General features: G+C 38.0%; 1 protein-coding gene across 5 annotated transcripts in view; it reads right to left on the reverse strand.

The window, feature by feature from the left end:
* CACNB2 (calcium voltage-gated channel auxiliary subunit beta 2) overlaps nt 1–24936 on the reverse strand; it is a 229490-nt gene that overhangs the window by 35463 nt on the left and 169091 nt on the right. For all 5 annotated transcript variants that reach the window (XM_088524320.1, XM_088524319.1, XM_088524323.1 and 2 more), the window contains one exon: nt 1507–1629. In XM_088524320.1, the coding sequence (XP_088380446.1) occupies nt 1507–1629 (123 nt within the window). The remainder of the gene's footprint in view (nt 1–1506; nt 1630–24936) is intronic.

A 24936-nucleotide genomic window follows, 5' to 3' on the forward strand; every position in this document is an offset into this window, starting at 1 on the left:
GCATAAATAAAAGATTTTGGTTTTGTTTTTGCATTCCCTAGCACTACATAGAATCACAGACAAAATAACAACTCAGCTGAGCTAAGTTTCATATTGAAAACACTTCTGAAGATTCAGAACAATTCAGGATGCTTTTTCCTCCTTAGTATCTTCTGTGCATTTCTACACCTTAGTCTAAGTAGAAGAGGAAAAAAAAAACCCACAAATTTTATTAGAAAATAAGTGTTTAAAGCTCATATGAAAACAGGTGTAAAACTTCATACAAAGTCTGAAATTATCAGCTTGTTTAAAATGGAGCTGAGCCTAGCAAAACCCCTTAATATAACCAAACTGAGCTATATTGTTCAGTGCTTCCAGATTCACCAAAGAACACAGGGTTTTTTTTTGCCAGGACTGTATGCCTGAGCACCCCTATCTGCACAATACAAAGCAGATCAATTCTTAATCACTATTAAATCTGAATGGCATTTTCTTCACTTACACATATTGAAAAAAACTATTAATCATCAACATAAAGGTACTAAAAGTCCATTTCTTGTGCTTACTTAGTTTCTGCCCATCTGCATTTTTACCTTTTTAAAGGAAATATCTAATGACTCAACACTAGTAGACTTCATTGATCAGAACAATGAAGGCTCTTTTTTATACAACAATCAAAAATAACATGACTTAAAATGGGAAAAAGATGTAATTTCAAGTGTATGAGTTGTTCCAGTCCCTTTATACTGACTTTCTAGCTCTTCCTCTATAAATCGCCATTTCCGGATGGACCATTTTGGGACAAAGCAGAACAGAAGACAAGAAACCAGGAAAACTCCTAAAATGAGGGAATCACTCATAAGAGAGCAGCAGGCTGCTCAGGAAGGCTGGCATGGAAGTGACCCACATTACTTGCTTTGGACTGTCTTCCAAGGAAGAGCTGGAGTGAGGGTTTATGTATTTGAAGCTCTGTAAAACTTGATTTTTTTTTCCAAGTGAAACTAGAGGGGAAGAAATGTAGCAAACTGATAAATGCCTTTTCAGACAGTTGCTATGTTCATCCTTAAACTTACCAAGTTTACTTCTCAACATGTAATTGTTAATAATAAAATATTACATGCTTCAGGGAAACTTAAGGGAAAAAGGAGGCCTGAAGATATTGAGTCTTTTTTTTTTTTTTGAGGGAGATAGATAGAGTACACTGCTGAAACACAGTGAAACTCTCAGAGTTTTTAGAATGGTGAAACCCACAGATAATATATAACTGAATATGCAGGTATAGATTTTAAAATCTTGAGGTAAGTGATAATTTGACTGTAAGGAATTTATGCCATTGCTTGTACTGAGAATACTATTTCAGGGAACATGCAATTCCTTATACACAGTTATCTATAGAACATTTGTATAGAACTTCGACAATACGAGGTGTTATCTTAATGATTAAAAAGCAATAGCACTTCTTTTACCCAAAGAGTAAGTGTGGTGGCCGTTAAAGAAAGTTTCACTTATGCTTTTAATTTTACTTACTTCTTTAACATGAAGAAAATCTTTAGCTTCAAACGAGATGGCCATGCCTGGGACCGGAACATCATCATCATGAGCTGCGCTGTAGCCAACATTTGTCCGAACTGCAAAGGCAACAGGTTTTGTCTGCAAAGCAAAAGAATTAATAGCGTGAAGATTTCTCTCACAAACATGCACACAAATACTCGTGCATACAAGGTATGATTTCTGCAAGCTATCTTTTTAAAAACATAAAAATGACAGAGAACCCTGCAAACACACTGCCTGTTATTCTCAAAATATTTGTTGACAACATAAAGGCAAATTCACTTGAGAAAAACGGCTGACATTTTGTTCCAAAGCAACTGAATCATCAGTAAAGCTTGTGAACGCACATCATACTCATTCTGAAGGTCAAAGTCTTCAAAAGTTACCAGAAACTAAGGGTATACATAACCTGAAGCACCTAAAATCACAAAACATTGTGGAAAGAGAGCAAAGGCCATGTTAAATGTATTCTTTGCCAATATATGTTGTGGACCCACTCTGTCAGGCTCCTGCAGACCTTTTCCTCCCTAGGGTCACTAGGAAAACCTTTCTGCAGAGGTATGGATTAAGCAGGCAGTTAAGCCTGCTGTTCAGCTCAGCCCAATCTACACCTTGAGCACTGCCTTTTTCTTTGGTGATGTAACCAGAATATATCCAAACAACCTTTATTCCATAGCATACAACACTTTCAGCTTGTTCTTCTGCCAGAATCTGGAGAAATTTTAGAAAGATTGGGTAAGTAGAGCTTTAAAGACTGAAACTCATACCAGGTACTGGAAGGCATTCAGCAGATTTAAAAATTAAATATAATTGAATAGATTTAAGGTTGCAAAATCTGGCTATAATTATTCTGTTACACATTCCCCAACTCTCCATCTTAATGTTTAGAAGCCATAGATGACTAGCTTGGAGATTTTCAAAAGCAGAATATGTCAGTCACCTGAGTTAAAAATTTGAAATGGCTAAAATAATCCCTACATGTGTTAATTCCACAAGTTTTTACTACTACAGAAGACAAGTTATATATTGAAAACATTTACAGTTTAAAAACAGATCTGCAGAGCACAACTTCCCAATACTTTTTTTTTTTTCCCAGAAAGCACGATGCATCTTCTTGGAGACACACTTTTCCAAAGGTGTCACGGCAGTTAACAAGAGCAGACTTAGCCCATCTTCACATATTCTGTGGCACTTCCTGTAGTCAAACTGTTCACCTTGGGATAGCATTTGGATTTCTTTCTGCCTATACACAGGAGTAACACTTTTACCAGCCCAAGACAGCTTACAGGCATAACAAATCACAACTTTCTACATCAGCAACAAGTACAAATAAATTTCCCAAGTCGCCACATTTGCTATGAGTTACAAATAGCAAACCACATAGAGCCAGACAGAGCTGAAAATGGTTCTCTCTTTGTCTTTCTATCATGTATTATAACTTATTATCCTTCCCTAATATTTTAAGAATTCCTGGTAAGGAGACAAATCGAACAGGGCAGCAGTATATTTCTTGTGAAAACACACATTCAAAAAAGCACATGGAAATAATTTAAAACTCTGAATTTGGCATTTGTGTGTTGTAAGGTTATTGTTCAGACACTTCACCCAGCACTTATACTGTACCAACTACTTCTTCCATATTTTCTCCAAATATTTCTTACTTGATCTGTTTTTCCTGACCTGTGATTTTACTTATCAGTCATTTATTTCTTTCTTGGTGCCCTCTTACAAACAATGTCATGAATGCTATCGTTGTTACCTACTGTCTGTTTGTCTCCCAAATTTTAAAATAATTCATCCCAAGAGTTCAAAATCTTTTCTAGTATTTAGCCCCAAGATATTACAATGTTTTCCAAACAAATAGGTGAGATAACATTCTTGCTTATCCATTCTCAAAGATTTTAATTCTCTCATATAAAAGAAGCTTGGAGTATTTTGACCTACTATGAATAGCAGCAGTGGATAAAGGACTCTAGGCTGATGAAACACTTCATGCCATCCTCTGCATCACAACAAACTTCAGCAATGTCCTTGACATAGTTCTCAAAAGTAATCTAAAATTTCCTATGAGAGAGCAACACTTGACTATGCAAGAAAAAAAAAAGGAAACCCTAAAACTTCAAACTTCCTTAATAATAATATAAAAAAAAGTATGAGATAAAAATCTTCTTTAATTTAATGTTAGTGAAACAATCACTATGGATTGCTGAACAGATTTTTTTTTCTTTTTTTTTTTTTAAGAAAAAGGCAGAATTTTTAGCTACTTTCAGTACAGATATATACAGGCACAGTATGATTTAGATACTCTGATATAGTGGCAGAAAGGGAGACACAGTTGCCATTATATTAGCCACATAATTAATCACAATGGACATTTGAAAATACAAAAGCTAATGACTAGCATATTCACATTGATATTATCTTAAAAGTTCTATAGAACTATAAAATTGAGTAGATTTCTTTTCTTGAACTATAGGCCTGAAGCAAAATATCTAGTTGTTATGTAATTCTATACCTTTCTAGGAAGTTCAAATAACCTTATGCCAAAAAAAACCTCTTAATTTAAACATATACATATTTTTAAATATATCTAGCATTTGCTTACATATGCTAGAGTTCTAAAATTAGATTGGCTCAAAACACTTAAGCACTTTCTGTTCATTCTGTAAATCCCCATGAAAATGTGATGGCAGTTTAGCACTCAGGTAATCCGTAGTCTGAACTACAAGGACGGATGCTCCCAGATTTTAAAAAATTTTCAATTTTATCTCTCCTAAGGGTAACAGTGTATCTTGAAAAACTTCAGAGTCAACATTTCCACCTTATTTTCATTTCTTTTCCTACAAAACCACATCATTCAACAGACAAAGTAACTCCACAAGGCGAAAAGTAACTTGTCTCTGAACATAATCTGTACCACTAGGGCAGAAAGTAACGCACTCCAGTTTGGGTTTCTTCGTAAACCATGTACTAATTCTGATTTAAACTCAAAATATAAACCAGCAAAACTATATTCACTCATGCTGAAGAGAAACTTTGGCTCTAGACTTTTGGTAATGGATTTAAGATAAAGTGGGAATTAAAGAGGCATGAGGGAGACCTGTTTTTTTTTTTTTTTTCCTTCACCTTATTTCTTCTTTTCAGTTTGCAAGCTACATTCACTTTATACAACTTCATATATTCCCTCACTACTAAGTCAATACTATTTGTGGTACAATGGCCTGTTTTTTATATTCTCTCACTCGTGTTTTATGAATAATACACATTTAATACTTGAACCAGCATTTGCACAATAGCTTTCTCAGGCAATACTTTAAAAAAGTATTACTTACACCTACTTGGCTGAACATTTCACCCAAAGCAGGGCAAAATAATAGAATCTGTTTTCTAGTAGTATACTTAAAACATGTTAGGAATCACTTTTTTTTTTTTTTTCTGTAGCTATTTCCTATGCCATGCCATAAACCTAGTGAGTGCAGTCCCTGGGGATCCTATCAAAGCAGGCAAATTTTCTGACACAGAATTTGCTCACAGAACAGGTCACCTCCCTCATGGCCACTAATTTTGGGAACACTGCTTGATAAAAGGGGGATAATCAAGGTATATCTATTCCCCACCCACCACCAGAAAATAGAAAAACAGATCAGAGCATTCTCCAAACTACTTTTGCTTACCCCTGAGACTGTCCTACATGAAACACCAACCTTAGGGTTGAAGAAATGCAAGCAGGAGTTAAAGCAGCCTTTGCTTTCTTCAACTCTAGGTGACAAGGATCTGTTGCCTCTGATCCATTCTCACTTCTCACTTTATAGCTGAGAGCAGAATTGCACTGTATTTACCTTAGTTTACATGAAAATGGACTCCAAATTGGAACATATCTATTATGAAGAACTGACTCAGAAAATGACTTCAACTATTATTTTGATGACGTGTTTGTCAAAGTTGGCATTTGTATTCAAGTTCAGAGAATTTGTCTCAAAGCAAGTCTCCTCCCTCACTATTTATACTTTATGCTACACATCATTCATCATATACTTGTTTTATGGATGCCTGTAAATATACCCTGAAAGCAAGAAATTATTTTTCTCTTGAGTAATGAATGGGTAATGGGTCTCTCTAAAACACTGTCAGGTCTGTACTCATCAAAGCTTAAAATAATAGACAATATTTTTCAGAATAGGTAAGATGATACTATTCTTGAACTTTTCATTAATACTCTTGGTAGGGAGTAAATACATCAAATAATGACCTACATGTAGCATAATACGCAGAGAGCAGCCCACACTTTCTGTTTGTGTCATAAGCAATGTTAATACTCCACATAGGACAAAAACCAGTAACAAGGTGATCACCTAGTAACATCTGTTACTTTGCTTTACTCTGTTGATGACTGAAAATCAACTATATAAAGCAGAAGAAGTTTAAAATCTAGTTGTTTTTCCAAATTACCAGATTTTTTGAGCAATTCTTTTGATTATTTTAAAGAAGTATACAATGTTATGAAATACATACTGTGATAAAGGCAGTTTAAACAAAGAACAGAAAATTCAAGTTTGCTGATTAAAAAAACTACAGATAAGTAAGTAATTGTGAAAAAGAGAAATACACTAGGAGAAAAGAAGACATTCAAATTTTAGTTAATAAGATGGGTACACCAATGGCACAATGAGATTCAGGCCGTTTCAAATCCATATGGCACTTGATGTCAGGAATCTCTCTAGGTCTATCTGAGAGACAAGTGGCCGAACAGAATATTAGTTCTGAAGCCAAACAGCAAAATTTCTCAGGATCTGTCTCAGTGATTTGATCTGAGCGTACTTTACTCTCTATTTCCCAAAAATACCTGGAAATATGGCTGGCCATTAAAGGCTGTCCTGCCACCCTCAAAGGGGCCACCTCACCAAACTGCCAGCCAGCAATCAAAGCCGCTGGTGTCTGGCCCTAATGCACACCCTCCCATTACAAATCCCAGCAAAGACAGGCTCCCTCAGACCGAGCACTGCCATTGCTAACCTTGCAGCTTGCACCCTCCGGGCAGGCTGCAAGGACACGATGTGGAAAGTGGGCTCTCCAAGCACAGGTCTGATCCTCCTAATGACCCAGACTCAGGGGCGAAATCAGCAGAGGAAGTTTTCCCTTACTCTTTTCAGCTACCTAGTATCTTTCCTACTGTAATGCCAGCCCTAAACGTTAAAGAAAAGAAGGAACAGTTAACACATTAAGCTGGTACAAAACAGATCCTGCCAGACTGATTTTTCTTAACAATAGGTATGCTTAAGAAAGATTTTTTTTTTGGTCTTCTCATACTCTCTAGAGAGACTTCTGTTACTATTTTAGCTCATCTTCACACACAGCTTGAAAGTCATGCTTCCTACTTCCTTTTACGAAATCATATTTGAGCAGAGAGTCACCGATGCCGGCTTACATGCAGCTCAGGAGGCAGCAAAGACTGAAATAGCTTCAGTGACGCACACAGAGCTCTCTGCTATGAGCAGGGTCTTTTTTATCAGAGCAGAATGCCACCCGCCAAACCTCACTGGTGGCAGGGGCCTGTTTGCATGTGAGGGTGCCAGAAAGGTGGATCTTCTCTACACCCCACCTGGAAGGGGAAGGGGAACTACTGGAAACAGCACAGCTGGGAACAGAGCACTCCTGTAAAGCCTGTTTGTGCTTACTGAAATATGCTTATTAAGGCAGCAAAATCCAGCAGATGAAAGCTGTCATTTGCAGTAAAAATAATCTGATGGGATTTTAAGTTCCTATTTTCAATGTCACAAGTGAGGACATTTCATGCTTATGAGATACTTCAAGATTATGAGACAGCATTTCAGTAGCTCTTAACTTTACCGCTAAATGAAGTTCACACAGAGAAAAGATCTGCAGTAACATTTTCAGACCACTTACAAAGAGAAAATTATGCAGGAAAAGCATAAATCCATGACACAGCAGACTACAGTAAACACTAAATAAATCAGTAAGACTGTGGTAGGCTAGGACTGAAGATACAATTATCATAACCTTCTGAAAAAGCATAGGGCACTGAAAATGCCTTTTTTTTAATTCAGTATTATGCCTCTGAAGTTTACTACTGGTTCCAATATTTAAATAATTTTGTATTTTATTTTTGGTAATTAGATTAGAAAGGCTACATGACCTCTGGAGTCAGAGGTTAAAAACTGTGATTAAGTAATTTTTATGTTTTTGTAATATGATAAGCTTGTGTTTTTTAACTATGCTAATAAATTCTTCCTTAGTTAGAAACATGTATTTTGCAGCTGGACCGACCTATGTGTAGAAGTTCTATGAATATATGTTTCTATGATGATATTTTAGAGTTTAAAAAGTGCGATGTTAAATTAGCTCATAAACAGTAAGTTAAACAAAAATGAAAAAGCTATTTCAGAGTACGGTAAAGTCTGTATCTTATTCAATGCATCTACCTCCTTTCAAATGATTAGACTTTATGGCCACAACTTATTTTATCCTACTCTTCATCTTACTGGCTGTTGCTTCTACAGGTCTTGCACCATGTAAGGTAGTTTTGATATATAAATTCAACCAAAGACTCATCATCAAACCTCAGTGGTGGCCTAGATACAGACTACAGTTATGTAACATAGCACATGCATTTAAAGATGTGCTAAAAGGACAGCTGCTGAAGTTGAAAGCCAACTATTCCAGACTCTGCAAAACATCAAAATACCTGGTACAGCTGTAGCTTGGTCCTCACTGTACAACCACTAACTTCACAGTCACAGATTTTCCTCCCTGTCCCAGGACTATATTTATTTTGCACCAAGATGCATCTCCCCTTGGGATAAATTAGAAATGTACAGAACACAAGGAGATTTCTATAGTATCCTGTGTTCTTTTGATAGATTATCTTTGCCCATCTAAGAGTTAGGCTTTTGCACTGAGCTAACTAACTAGGCCTCCTTAGTTCAAAAGAAAAAGAAAAAAAAATACAAGCAAAGGGGTCATCACCTCTAAGATGTGATTCAGCTCTCCAAAGATGGCATAAATCACTTTACCTCTCACTCCCACAAGTACAGAACTAAAGCACCAACCCCTAGTTGCCCAGTCACATCAAAAATCCCATGCAATACACTGAATAAAAAATTTCCTAAATTTGACGCTTAACATTAATGGAAACTTTTGATCTATGACTTAGTTGCCCACCTGGGACACTATAAAGATAAAGCAATGCTTGCACAACATTCAAGGGCCTTCTGTGCAAAATTAAAAAAAAAAAGGTAATCGATAAAAAAGAGAAATCAGTAGAAAGTGAATACTCCTCTTTTCTTAATATGCAATGAAGACAAGAGTCAGTTATAACAGGAAGATCGTGAGAAAAAAAAAAGACAAAATAATCAAGAAATGATTTTTAAATGAAGTCAGACTATATATTGCGCTCAGGAAGACATAGTAAAAGTGGAAAAAGTTTTTGAGCATGTAAGTAAAGACTTTAGCATTAAGCACACAGGAAGGAAAGATAAGCTAGAGAAGAGCACTATTTCTACCATTTTCTAGCTTTTGAGAAAATTTTAGGCTCAATATTTTTAATACATGTTTGTGTATGCATCTGTAATTTTCTAGGTTATAAAAAGAAAATTCTTTAAGTAATACATTTTCAGTGTCATGATGACATTTTCTATCAGCAGGAAGACTGAAATCTTTGTACTACATCCACTGCCAAGAATTATCTGCAATTTCAGCTGCAAATAGTTTACTGCAGAGTGCAGATGGTTTACAATTCTGTAAGAGGAGTTAACACTACACAGACTTGAGGCACACCTTGACTTTGCTTTTCTAAAGTATTTACTGAATGCAAAGGAATCATGAAGCTTGGGAATAACAGCTATTTAAAGAAAAGCTATTCAGAAACACATAGTTTTATCTGAAATATATTTTTAATTAATGATAAAATAATAGGCCAAATAGTTTTAGCAAAATGACAAAAGACAAAGAGGCTCTATGCTACCACTTTGACCTATTTCAGAGCTCCTCTATTTCAGGTGCAATGCACTTCTTGGGTGCTTGGCCTGGCCATCATTTTGGCCATGCTCCTTTGAAAAACAGGTACATGTTTGCCCAGAACCATTTCCCTAATTGGGGGAATCCCTCAGAGGTTTAGCATCAACACTTGTTTCTCCTATTCCCCATTACAGGAGCCGTCAAGACCTTCTCCATACGCCCTGGTGATCCCTTTCTGCCAGAAAGTCCCCTGGAGAATTAAGCTGGAGCAATATTAAGGCTTCTCTGACCTAAGCTAGGAGCTAGCCAGAATCACGCAGGGGAGAAGCCAATGTAAGAGTGGCTAAAAGCCACGTTCTTGGCCATTCCTCCTCTCGGCTGTGCCAAGTGCCCACCAAAGCCTAAAGAGTGATGGGCATGCTCTCCCACTTACTGTCCAAATACACCTTTTCCTCTCACAGCAACAATCTAGAAATGAAATGGTTTCTCTTTAATATTTCCTAATAGTCTTATTTACTTTTCCTTAAGATAACTCATTTGGATTCCTTGCTCTAAGCACAAGATAAAACAGGTTTCCTGGTGGGTGTATGAGATCCAAGAGTGAAATTTTGTAATGATGCTATCTTTACAGAATACATTATACAGCTGGTACACAGCTAGTCATCTAACCAGCAGATGAAACACTAGCTGGCAATAAACCTTCCTCTTATTATAGCCACAAAGCTGCTAAGGTTTAATTCCAGGTTGTATGTAGCAAGAGTTATTACAGGAGTGTAAAATACAGTGACACAGAATGACACCAATTTGATCTTTGTAAGCAAAAAAGAGAATGAATGTATGCAAAGCAGAGGTAACTATCCCAATTGGGGTTTCCAAAAAACTTTAATTTATTGTAATATCCTTGAGCCAGCAAGGTCACTCAGTGGACTGAGTTTGCTGGGAGTATGCTGGGATGTAGCTCTACAGGCCAAATCAAACAAGTGGGGAACTCCACATATAGATTTAGCAGGGAATCAACCAGAGTAAGAGGATATCCTTGTATGATACAGGTACTTCTCTACTTGACAGTTGCTTTATCCACAGACACCAGGTATTACACGTACTCGAATCCTATTCGCCAGCAGCTGGTATGTACCTGCTCAGCACGACGGCAATTCGGTGCTTTCAGTCCTTCAGCCTCGTGCTGCTAAGGCCCTGCACTGCCCCCACTGCGGCTGCCTCTCACCTGCAGCTCGGCAGCCGCTCACCTAAGCTGTTGCATCAACGTTTCTGAGAGCGCCAGCACCAGCATTTCTGCCTTGCTGGTCTCTCATTTTCAAGGTGCTGCAACTTCAAACCCCACTATGGTTGTTGCGACAGAATCTCATACAAAGCAACTTCCCATGTGCTGATGATTGCCACCTTTCCCCTCTGCCCCAACTTTTCTTATCTTTTATTTTGTATGGTTTAGTTTAGAAGGTAAAAAATTATTTTTTCATTATCTAACATCACCTGCCGCACTGGGGAGAACATCCAGAGGGGAATGCTCCCCTGGGTTCCCCCCACTTCTCATCCCAGTTGGCCACCGCAAAGTCTCCCCTTCCCTTTTCTTTTCTTTCCCTAATTTTTTTTTCCCCAAAGTAACTTTCACCACCAGAGTTGATGTATGTGCTATCAGCCACAGAGCCGTTAACAGAGCTGTGTGCAGGTAAGCATGTCTCAACATCCCATGCACATCGCATGCACTCCGTACTGTGCTCCAAGGAAATAGGCAATCCTTTCTGCATTGCTCCTAATTACATGGCAGGACTTCAATGGCCATTATTACACAATTTGAATGGCTAAAATAACATGGTGAGTGCAGGAAAAAAGATGGTAGAATTTTTTTTTAATTTATTAAACTTAATTTAAATTTTATTAAAACCAGTACGGTAACAACATATTTACTCATTTAAACAAGTATTTAATAGAATTGAGTCAAACAAAACAGATTATTAGTCTGCAGTGCTGCTAAAACCTTCCACTTTTGTAAATTAAAGGTTTATAAGATATGGAGAACGTAACAAAAAGATTACTTAAATGATATATTTCAATCTTGTTTTATCTTTGCATTTCTTCCCAAAGAAATGGTCTTTTTCACTCATTTGAGTAATTATGTAAAGCTGTGGATTATTATCAAAGACTTCTTTTTATGACTTTGTTCATCTTTTTTGCTGCCCATGCCCTGGAGGACAAAAGCAGTTTTATGGGCTTTAACCTAAAATAAAACCTTCTCTGAACAATTGGAACATAAACTACTTAAAAATACCCTAACAGAAACACAGTGTTAACTTTATACAACTTTGTAACTTGCAACACTAACTTAAAGTATAAAATATTTATCATAAAATAAGTTAATGTGACGCATTTATAAATATTGGTTTCACATGAAATAATATCTATTGTGTACCTAATCATTCATTCATCAGAAGAATAACTGATATTTTTACCTATATTTAAAAAGGTAAACAAATTTTCTGTAGTCACGTTGCTACATCAGGAAATAAAAGGAATTGAAAGCCCAGTCCATAATAAAAATGATGTCACATTTCCCAAAACAAATACTTTCTGTGATCATTTGCATATTTAGAGTTTATATGAAGGAAATAGCATTTTATGGAAAGGAAAAGAAAGAAAATGATCCCTAGTATGACAAATAAAGTCAACCTGCTTTGTAGTCTCTAACCTTCTCTAAGGTACTGACAGCATTGTGATATAGCCCACTGAAAGTTTCTGATTTAAAGATAAAATGGAACTTCATTGGAAAAGATGTAAGCCATAAAGCCTGAAAAAAGGACATGATAAGAATTTTATTTGAAAAAAATCAACAACGACATCAAGCACAGGACTTTGCCTTAATGTAACATTTAAACCGCAGACATTTACTGCGGGTGGAGTAAAGCAGGATAGAGAGTAACACCTTTGTGTTGGCAATCACAAGTGGGGAAAACAACATAGAGGGGGTTCTGCCAGGCTTGTGTATAACCAATTGGTGGAAACTGTGTAAGAACATGAAAGTGGGAGGGAGCGGGTAACAGTGTGCTTAGAGTGAAAAACCAAGCAAGAAGTGCGGAAAGAGTGAGAACAGGAGAGGGAATTCAGAGGTCTCCAGGAAAGCAGCTTTTAATACACTTTCAGTATATTCCCAAGCGTAAGAAAGATCTGATGGGAAGTTGTTCTCAAGGAAAAAATTAGTTCAGGAAAGCGATAGGTCCTCAGTGAAATAATATTAAGGGCACAAGCACAGACTAACCCATACAAAAAAAAAAAAGTTAGAAGGTACATAACTTGATACTCAGAGTATACTAAGGAGGAAACTAACATGAATATAATGGAACCAACAGATAGGAACAAAAATCAGAACAAAATTATGCACAGATAACTAAGCATATTGAAAACTTATTTTCTTACAGCTTGCAATATTGATCATAAAATGTCCCTGCGTATGCAGGGGGGTTGGACTAGATGATCTCTAGAGGTCCCTTCCAACCCTAAGCATTCTATGATTCTATTCTATGATTCTATGAAAATAATATCACGGAAAAGACTGTTCTGTCATCCAAAGAAAAAAAACTAAAACTCTGTGCTCCTGACAAAACAAAAACACAATATTTTTGGTCTATATATCTTAAATAAATAAATAAATAAATGAGTATACTATTAGTGGATATCAAAAGCAAGAAAAAAAGACCTGGCTATGCAGGAATAAAATTAAAGCTAGAGAAGAATTGCACAGGTGAGATAGAAGCTTCATAGGACCCAAGCAGCACTTGCACCTCACACTAGCAATCTTTAAGACATGTGACAAGGACTATGTGACAAATGCAAGACCAGTCAGGCTAACTTCAGTTCATAGAAAAAGAGTAAATCAAATAAAAAGTTTATAATGGAGGAATTTAGAAGATAACAAGGAAAGAATTAATAACAAAATGTCATATAATCCTAAGTTCTTTTTATGGGAGAATCTAGATAGTGGGAAAACCTCTCCCAATTTCTCTGCTAGATTGCTGCTCTGAAATTCATTCCTGTAATAGTCTTCTAAGCAAGTTCAGAAAATACTGCTCAAACTGAAAGAACTGTAAGTGAACTGCACAATAAATTGGAGAAGTTAATAGTAGATTGCTACCAAATATGAAAGGTGAATTATTTGATTTTCTGCAGTTTCGTGTCCTTTGTCCATTACTATTCAGTATTTTTATTAACTTCTTGGATGGCAGGATACAGAAAATACTTATTAAATTTGCAAATTATAACAAGCTGGGAGAAACTGAAGTAACCTTGGAATTAAGGACTGCAATACAGAACTGCCTTTCTTAACTGGAAAAATGATCCAAACAACAAACAGCAGACAATTTCATCAGGATACCTGCAAATAACTAGACTTAGCACTCATCAGCTCCCAAAGTCTGAGAGATGAAAGAAGTAACTCATTTGACAACTGTCTCAAGAAGGCATCAAGTGGCTAGATCTCAAGTACAAGTAACAAAAACAGTAACATACAGGATGAATAGATAAGAACAGAGCCTGCAAGACACACAAAATAATCTTTCCATATGATCTGAGACTGTCTGGGCTCTCAATCAGACTGTGCTGTGCAGCTGGGCAAAACATTTTGAGAGAATGCAGGAAAAAAAAGTCTGGAAGGAAACAGCTGAGGATCAGAGGTGCAGAGTGAACACAGAAACATTGATTATTTTTTAATCGCCAGAGGTTTAAGAATCAGTTACATAAATCTCTTGCAGGAATTGTATAGGTACAACTCATCCTGAGCTGATGCAGACGAATGACCTCTTGAGTGTCTCTTGAGATCCCGTTAATCTTAATTTCTTAAAGTCTATAGTTATTATTGTAGAAGCCTAATAATAATTGGAAGTTGCTTAAACCCAAATTAAAAAAAAATCCAACGAACAAAAAGAAAGGATCATTTGAACTACAGGGCAAAGGACTGTGTAGAACTTCCCATTCACAAAACACTCAAACTTTATCTCTGTTTAGCTCCTTCCACTTGTTCAGTCAAACACTTGCTGGACTTCATGGAGTCACCAGCTCAGCTAATCTCTTCTCTTTTGCGTATCTCAGGCTGCAGTTCTCTTAGAACAGAGATATTTCTCATGATTCTTTTTCCTATTTTTTTTGTCTCCAAAACAAATGAATAGACCATATGCATAAACGTATATTGTGTCAGCTCAGTTATCCATGAACTTCTAATGTTTTTATTAACTTGGTTTCTAGGTGTTACACATAAAAATTCTTATAAGCCATATGCAGCTCAGATGGCTGCATGCAAGCAGGGGATCCACAGAGACAGTTAAGAGGAACATAAAAAAAGATAACTAGTCCACACAAGGAAAAAAATGGCTTGGGTCTTAAAAGAGACAAGGTTTACTTACAATCAAGAAAGTCACTAAGCTGCTGAGCAGAAAACAAACCTTAAAGAGAAGACCAAGCCTGCTGAGGGCAGAGGTGGGTGTATGAGTTTATTAACACCTTCATTACCTCCACAAGTTTTCTATATTTCAAAAAGATCCTTGTTCTGATTTTAAGTAGTTTATAGAATTTGAGCAGACATCAACTACTCTGAGAAATTTTATGGTGAACAAAAAATTATTTGTTTTGTTCCTACCACTGTGGTGAGAGGGGCAGGTTCCAGAGCAGGAACCGTGTCCCCAGAAGCAGAGGCAAAGCCTTGTTCAACAGCAGACCACTGCTACAAAAAGCTGATGGAGAGAAGCCTATTAGCTGCAGCTGCTGTTCAGGTCACACTTTGCCCATGCTGAGGGTGCATCTCCATAAAACAAACCTCAGGAGGGAGAAGGAGCTGCAGCCCAGGTAACTTGGCCAGGCAAGATCACACATCCGATAGAGACTCACCTCTACCTCAGACCTACAGTAGACCTAACTGAGAGACAGGATTTGGAGAAGAAGATCCACACAGGGCTTTTGGATGCCTCAATGGCACTAAGCTCTTTCACAGCTACGAAGGGGGTATACTACCAACATAATATTCTTAAATACTTAAAAGCAAAGGTTTGCTGTGTGAGTCTGAACAGAGAGAAGTAGCAATGTGCCTGCCTCAGCAGTGAAACCTAGATTTACCTAACTCTGCCTCCAGAGCACAAGATTACCCCTAGAAGTATTGCTACTTGTGCTTGAATAACCCCAGAGCAGGGCTCCGTCAAACAAAACGGGAAGGAGCCGACCTGACGGAGCATTAGCTGCAGCTTATCAGAATGTCTGGGAAAACAACACAGAAAGAAGAGAAGGAAACATAGAAGCAGTTTGGCATCCCGGGCCTCTGGAAGAAGTTGAAGATTAATTTTTGTCACTGAAACAGCAGGTTAAGGTCAGCGCTCTGCCCCTGCGTGGGCAGCTGCCACCCAGGCTATGGACACTGCAGGACACCTGCCTTGGTGGTGATCCTGGGCTGAGATTCTCACTCCCTTGAAGAAGGGGTTTTGGAATAATGCTAGAGTGACACCCCTCTCCAAGAGGGACCAGTCAAGAGAAAAAGTCACGTTACAAGTACCAGTCAGGTCAGGTAGCGACATTCAGACACACAGAAGCAGTGGAGAAGTGGACCACAAAGAAAACCCTCCTTGATTGCCACAGAAATGTGGTTGCCAAAGAGAAACAGATGAAGCCAAACGCAAAGGTGGCAGATAGCAGATGTACCTTCCTCAAAGTTCACAAAAAAAAATGGAAAGAGAGGGAGGATCACAACTGGGAAATAAAGGCACTGAGAAGCCAGGAAAGTAGATGAACACACTGGATTGCTGAAATGATTGTACCAAAAAGCTAACATGTATTCAGCCTCTACAGATTCAACCCACAAAAGAAAAGTGTTAGGTATTTTCTATTTCCAAGCTAGTCCCTATTCTAGAGTCATAGTGACACAGCATAATTATTTAAATCCTAGGACTTCCAAGAAACAGGTGAGGAAAAAGGATGTGAATAACCTGCTATGCAGAAGTGAGTTCTTTCTTTCCCCCCCAGCTTACATAGCAGGCAGTCACGTAACCATGTCCTGGCCTTAACAGAAGCATATTCCCGAAGGAAAAACTGCTCTCATTTCCAACTTGCAACTAGATGCCCAGGCAGGAAAGTGTTAGCACTTTGCCAACTCAAAGCTGCTCACACCTACCAGAAATATGACGTTAAAAAACAATCTGAAGACTGATAAAACTGTCACAGTGCAAAAAAAGAAGGCAAGGGAAGGCAAGGGAAGGCAAGGGAAGGCAAGGGAAGGCAAGGGAAGGCAAGGGAAGGCAAGGGAAGGCAAGGGAAGGCAAGGGAAGGCAAGGGAAGGCAAGGGAAGGCAAGGGAAGGCAAGGGAAGGCAAGGGAAGGCAAGGGAAAAGGAGACAAATGAGAAAAAAAGAGAGACAGCTTAAGCTGTGGAACAGCACGTTCGGAGAGCTATTTACAGGCCGCTGCCTGGCCCCTTGCCTTTGCGCAGGAGCTGACCACGCTCTCTCGCACTGGAAGTGGCCCTTGCACGTGCGCGAGCCCCGCCGTGCATCACTGCTGCCTGGGGAGATGACGGGCAGAGGCAGTGGGAGATTTTAGCTTTTTCTACGACAGGTCTGCGACAGGACTCTCAGCTAGCAGATCTAGCTCATCTAGCAAACTCACTGCAACCCGTAAAGCAAGGACAAAGTTTACTGTTCAAAACATTTTAAAATTAACTCACCCGCCCTTTTTCCCTTCAAATAGTCATGCCTAGTGTTGAAATAAGATCATAAGCATAGTCCAAGTTCAAATATTTTTTACCCCCTGCTTGCTCCATCTAGCTTGGTAGACCCTTTCTTTAAAGTGTGTGCGTTGCTAGACCATGTGCCACAGATAGGGTATAAAAACACTCTTGTAAGCAACCAAAGCCTCAACAAATTCACCATCAAAATGAAATGTAGCTATCACAGTAGCTGGTGCACCGTCGGAGACATTTTGACTGACAGGAACCTGGCCTCAATAAGACATTTTTGTCATGCCCCCCATCCCGCAGCACTGCAGTCAGCTTGGCATAAGTGTCAAGCTACATAAAACTTCATCTAGCACAAATCACAAGCATGCCTCAACTTCAATAGATTTTGGCAAGAGCAACTCTGAATGGTAGTACTAGCTACGCTAGCAGCCCCAGAAGCAGCTTATGGCCCACAGCAAAGTCCGGGTTTTGCCCGGGTTATCAAATCCCAAATTTTCTGTGATTGAGGTCACAGAAAGAAAACCCCTTGTAATTTTGCTCATCTGCTGCCATTGTAAATTGACTCCTTTTTAATCTTACCTTTTCTTTATTCTTATGCAACAATTGAAAGACAAAGCTGTAAACAGTTTTGGTGGGAAGCGGCTAAATTATTCTGCCCATTTTGCAGTCCAGCTCACTATAATCTGTTCCAGCCACATAACTCAATGTTCTCATAAATCCCTCAAAGTGTCAACCTCCCCTGATTTACCAGAATCTAGCATGAGTATGATAAGGGGTGACAATTCATATATATATATAAAAGACTTCTAAGTTTTATGGCAATAGTTTAGAATGTGAAAAATCATTGTCATGAGAACAAATAAGGCAAAAAATGTCTACTTCAGTTTGCAATAAATAAGAAGTCATGAATTCTTAGAAAATGATTAATTTACTTCTAGAACTTCGTTTTGATGATCATGCAGTGACATGACAGTCTCAAAAACAAATTCAATATTTTAAATGGTCTAAAGTCTATAAACTGCATTTATTATCCTGGATACAAATCAGATTATTAAACATGACAAAGGGTAATATAAAGACATTCTGCTAAAAAGCTGTGTTCTTTTAATTAACTTGTGATACTGTTTTTCCTGTCCAATGCTGCAAACAAGCAGTGAAGAGCATGGCACTGGTTTAACACATTATATCAGATTTAAACCATTAGCATTGCAACTAACCAATGAATTCCTCATATAACAGAAGCTGTGGTTGACCTAGTAACCCTTGAGAGGCTCAGGAAAAGCTTAGACTCTTTAAAAGGATAAGCAGGCACAAGCACCCAGCAGATCCTCCACCGCAAATCTCATTTTCTCTCTGGAAAGAGAAAAGCTTACCATCCTTATGAAAAGACCTTGGAAGAAATATCCTTCTTCTCAGAGGGGGGGTATTTAGTCAGTCTGCTGAGAGAAGCGGTGTCCCATGGGATGAGGGATGGCAGGGAAGAGAGGGAAGAGATTCCAGTTCCTGGGAAAATGCCTCATGAGGTCAGCAGATTACTGCTGATCAAGCCAAGAAAAGGGATGCATTATTCCCAGAAGAAAAGGGGAAGGAGCAAACAGCTATCACCATATCAAACTGGCCAGCCAAAGCGTAGCAATGAAAGCAGACCAGCGTTCACATCCCATAACCTCCCAAACTCCTAGACCCTCCAGCCTTGTCATTTCTCCCTGCCATGAACTGTTTCAAGTATTCTGAAGATTTTACCTTTTCTGTGCTTTCCTGGAATTATAAAGGAACTGTTCACACTAGCATAGCTTTGCTGACTTTCTCGCCCTCTTCATCTTACAGATACTTCACCGAGTTTCAATGCAGACATGTGAATTATCTCACATGTACAGGTAACTTGCAGGCAGGACAATCACATGGCAACACTCAATGCTCCTGAACTGCAGATCAGTGAATCTCTGCCAGCACCTGCACCCCAGCACCAGTTCTCATCTTCAAAACGAGCACTCTAAGCAATTCATAGCATGCTGTCCTTCTTCCCACTAGGACAACTCTCCAGGCTTCCATGCATGTATCATGTTCCTCCCAGGCCTTTTTGCAGCTCAGACCTCACTGTCCCATCCCCATTCCTCTAGCCTAGAGGAAGCAGCAGTCAAAACTTCTGTCGCATTCCTGCCCCTCTGCTGCTCTTCTGCCCTCCCACCTCTGCGGGAAGAGGAAGCAACTACCTCCTCTGACCATTCCAGCTTCAGCCCTTCTTTTTGCCTCTGGCTGTCCTGTTTCTCATGAATCTTTTTACCTTTCCACCCCTGATTGGTTTTGAATTTTGTAAATTTCACAGTTCTAGCATTATAACCTCCTATTAATGTTAGACAGTCTTACCAAATTTTATTTACTACCTTTTCAAGGGTAGCAAAAGTTGACATAATTCCTTGCTAAGTTGAAATGAATAGGACCACCCTCAGTTTTACACTACTTCTTCAGCAAAGCAATCTTTTCTTATTAAAACCTTTCTTATTAATGTGGTATAGTATGGCATAGCCACCTTTGGCATTTCTGTCCAAGGAGGACTGAATGGCACAAGATTTGCCAACAAATTACTCAAATGAGGAATACACTTAGGAACTGTAAAAACACTTGACTCTATAGTTGCCGTGACCAAAATATTGGTTAGAGAATCCCAATTTCATTTCACAGAGTTCATTATATGTGAAGTAGAAACATGCATGAAGAAATGTCTTAAGGACATGCTGCGTAAGTCTCCTGTGTGCAGACACTGTCCTTCACGGAGACAGTGTGAAGAGCGCTGGCTTCCTCCTGCACCGAGGAGAGTCGCTCTAGGGCCAGGGCTGCAGGGAGGCTACGACCAGCAGCAGTCCCAGGGTCATCACACCCATACTCAGCACAAAACTGCTCTTCTCAAGCCCCCTGAATAGATCTGAATGACACATGCAGTATGTGTGTATGCACACTATATATTTTAAAAAAATACTGGACAGCGTAAGCAGAGATGCCACTCTAAAGCTTTATGGCATGTGACCGCAAACTCACTCTAAATATAAAGCAATTCATTAGTGGATGCTTTTGCAAACACCCATGAATGACAACACCCCAAGTCCTCCCATTTCTGCCTTTTGAAATATTTATTCTTTTGATTCCCAAAGTAGGGGCTTATTTCCTGTTTAGAAGAATGAAAGACTTTCAGTGTTTTATTCCAAGAAGAGAGATTACAACTCGAAAAATAACTGATTTCATTTAAGGAAGATTTTTCTTCCCCACAAAAGAGAGGGAATTTAAAAAAGAAGTAAGTCTAAAAGCTTCAATTATGCTACAGACTGTGAATACTTCTTTCGTTTATTTGTTCCAATATGTAACTAAACTGTACTGATCAAAAATTATAGGCTTCTTCTGTTAATAATGCTCCAAAACCTATTTGGATTAGACAGCCAAGGCATGAAGTTAAAGTAATATCAATGACTTTCAGAGAGGTATTAACAATAATTTTAAATAAACTACTTGAGAAGAAGAGAAATGAAAGCAAATTGAAGAATAACAATAACAACTTTCTAAACTTGCTCTATTTCACTGAAAGTTAATCTTCTCAATCTTCTGTGAAAAAAATTCAGAACCATAATTTAATTTTTTTAATTAGTTTCATTCAAACTTGCTAATAGTTCAACACTTAATTTTACCTCTGACACATTCTGGCAGACAATTTCCAGTATCCATCAGGCAGTTCCAAAGAGGCAGAAGCACAGCTCATTAAGATACTACAATCCATAGTGAAACACTGGTAGCAAAGTATCCTCTGAAGCACTATCATCATAAGATAATATTCTATTTTAGAAGACAAACCAGCTACTTTGAAATAATACTTCTTGATAATTTATAATAAACATTGTGGCTTATAAGGACCAGTTAGACAAGTGAGAGCTTAAAACAGAAAGGCCTTTCTCCACTGCATTAATTCATGATCAATAATGTAATTTTCTTGATTCTCAACTAGCCATCCAACATATGAGTTTACCATCAATTCCAATGTAGCAGGTGAGCGTCCTTCATTCAATGTTAATATTTCCAATATGATAAAACATAACATTTGCAAATGTTGACATCACTTGACATCAGTTCTAGACAATAACATAACATAACATAACATAACATAAAGCATCATACAAGGCAATTCTGAAATTACATATACAGCTTCAAGTGCAAAGAATATCACACTGAACACCCAGGGTCAAAGGGTATGATGAAGAGATAGAAATCCTGAGTAAATACATCTTCCAAGGAGGAAAAGGCAAGTCTTTCTTTAAAAAGAGAAAATCACTGTCATTACCAAATTCTTACTAAAATGAAACAAAACAAGGGCTCTATTCATAAAACTTAGACCATGTCAAACAATTTTCCCTTTATTCCTCATCCCTAATATAACCAGCTTAAAGAATGGAAGGGGTCACATCTAATGGGCCACAATAAGGAAGCTTGTATTGCTGCATTCATGATTGAATTAAGTTTGAAATTCACAGTAGAAGCTGTGAAATCACAGGTAATAAGATATATATTTTGCCCTAAATATAGCTAATTTAGGTCATAACTTGAAGAGATACAGTCCTCTGAGATAATCCTCATGTGACACTGATATTGCTTTAAAAGGAGTATTTCTATAATAACTCTTGATTAAATATAGAAATTTGACAGCAATGACTAAATCTAGACACAATATGGCACTTTTGTAAGATTCTTCACACAAGTTGAATGTGCAGGCAGTTTTGACCACAGAATAGAAGCACTTATGCTTCTCAAAACAAAATTGGTTTCTTTTTTGATAACTTAAATTCTCCTTTAAAAACATTAATACCTTTTAAAGGTTTACATACAGTATTTACATTCAATAAGTCCATGAACAACCACAACTAAGAACTCCCTTTGGTAAAATCCATAATCTGGAAAATGCCTGACAGAAAAGACAGACTTTGCAACATGTTCCGAACACAAGCAATTTTAGGCTGAAATTCCTCAAGTAAAAACGTGATGCCACTAAATCTTACCCACTGAAAATAAGGAATATTAGAGCAGAAACATAGCTGCTGTGTTGCAATTTTGATCACATCTGTTTCATACAAAAGATATGTTTTCTAGCACGCTGAAGGAGGTACAAACGCACTCCAGAAAGAAACAAATGAGGTCTATTTATAGATATGAAATTTCAATAGATATCATTTTTCTAAATGTCAGTAAGCCCTTAATATTTCATCTATTATCTTCATCAGCTCCATCAATTCTCGGAACCCTTGGACTTTCGAAGTCAGTAATGTGCTCGAGTGCCTGAGGTCTGCGAAGTTACTGGCTGAAGTAACTCAAATGAGATGATTTAAAATGCAAAGATGTTCACATTTCTCACTCATTACTCATCATCACCTAATTATTTGGTGAAAATGAGTAGTACAGTCAAAACAGATAATTTTAAGTATCAGATTATTTGTGTCTTTATTCTTAAAGTTTGTAATCTTTGAATTTTATGATTTGGTTAGAATCTCAGCTTTCACTTTAAAATTAAAAAAAAAATAAAGTTAATATTCTAATCCATACAGCTGTGAAGGGAAGTTCAAAATCATTTCCCAAACCTAGCCTTGAGGCTCAATAACTTTAGAGGAAACTTAATAAACAACATTATTTTCTGTATTGGGCTCCTGATTTCTTGGGGTCTGCAATAAAATTCAGAAACTCTACTTGTTTCTCTATCTTTTTTCCCTATTCCTTCCCTTCCTTGCTGATTCTTCACCAACTGTTTCTCAGATCTCTTACGCTCTGCTTTCTTGCTTTGAAGTTCTCTCAAGTTTTCTCCTCCCAAACTCTCAGAGGACACTTGCCACATTATCCGTCATCTCTAGCCAGGTCTCTCAATTGCAGCAGAGAGGACCGAGATGGCATCACCTGCAAAGGCGCTAAATGCCCATCTAGAGCAATCTCTTCAAAACGTTTCTAAAAATTCTGAAGCAATACTGATATAGGATGCCACCCTCAGAAAAGTCACGTTAACTAGGTAATGAATGTTATACACACACACACTACCTAATATTCCGGAAAGTTGCAGCTTCTAGCAACACACCCATAACCTATCTCTCCCTCTTAAATTGGAAGTTTAGACACACACACAAATTATGATTCTACATAATTAATGAATATTCTGTTTTTATGAAATACTTAGAGTTTTGCTCTATTACTTTAAAATATCAGAAGTGTAAATTTATTTCTAATTTTTCATCAACACAAAAGTACAAGTAAAAAAGGACACATCCCAGTACAAGAGGGACGTGGAACTTCCAGAGAGGGTCCAGCGTACAGTAACAAAGCGATGAAGACGATTAAGGGACTGGAGCATCTATCTTATGAGGAAAGACTAAGTGAGCTGGGCCTGTTTAGCCTGGAGAAGACTGAGAGCAGATCTGATGAACACGTACAAATACCTGAGGTGACAATGTAAAGAGGATGGGGCTAAACTTCACAATAGTGGCCTGCAACAGAACAAGGGGCGATGGGTACAAATTGAATCACAGGAAGTTTCATCTCCATATGAAAAAGAACTCATTTACTATGAGAGTGACAGAGCCCTGGAACAGGCTGCCCAGAGAGGTTGTGGAGGCTCCTCTTTTGGAGACCTTCAAAACCTGCCTGGATGCAACGGATGCAATGCTGTGCCACGTGCTTCAGGTGTCCCTACTTGGGCAGGGGGCTTGGACTAGATGATCTCTAGAGGTCCCTTCCAACATACACCAGAGAGTGACAAATGTTTGAGTGTTAAGCAAGAGAGTAATGAAGCAAAGAATCATACAAACAAAAAAAATCAAGTAGTAACAACAGTAACACTCAAGTATTGTGGAGAAGTGGTCATCTTCAAGGTAAGGATAAAACGATTGATGAATGAGTGGAAATTAGAAAGCTTTTTTAAAAGTCCTTGAAATTCCACAGGACATAGAAACAAGCAACAGTAGAGGTAGATTCACAGCTTTCAAACCTCAAGAAATGGGTTCCTGAGGAATAACCAAAGCCGAACCAACATTAAGCAGACAGCACAGAGATACAGGAAAGACATCACTGATCCACTCTTTTAAGATACCCAGATTCAAGTGTGCAAGAAATCTCATCAAAGTATATCTCCACGCAAGTAGCTTTATCAGTGTTTGCTGGCAGCGACGGGGAACACCAAGCTTGGTAGAAGCAACCAGCCATATCTCACAAATTTTATACAGTAGACAGATAAAATATGATCTCAAAGCAGTATCAGAGGTATTACACTAAAAGTAACTCTTTTTAAGATCTTATTTCTACAGGCCAAAAGATAAAAGAGTACTAAACCCCTCGAGAAAAATACTACAGCATTTCTAGAAAGTGAGGAAAGAGAAAACCGTAGAAAAACTTTCCACATGAACTCAAGAGAAACAAGGAGTTAGCTTGAAGAGAAGGGAGGCAGAACATTGGTAAGAGCCCTGGTAACCTATGGTCAGATAGACAAGATTTCTTTCTCTGGAAAACTGGAACAAAAGCAACAGGTAAAGAAAGTATTCACAGTTAGCAAGGCACTAGTGTTAATACCTTCCACTAAACCCAAGTTTTATGTAACAGACAGGACTGAGGCTGTGGCTGATTTATTACAAATATTCTAACTAGGCTTTCTCTTTTTGACAAAGGCCACACAAAAACAGTACATGTTTCAGCTTATTTCAG

The sequence above is a fragment of the Tinamus guttatus genome, unplaced genomic scaffold (genome assembly GCF_059628265.1).
Source record: "Tinamus guttatus ecotype Peru unplaced genomic scaffold, ASM5962826v1 Tinamus_guttatus_pri_ptg000209l, whole genome shotgun sequence".
NCBI lineage: Eukaryota > Metazoa > Chordata > Aves > Tinamiformes > Tinamidae > Tinamus > Tinamus guttatus.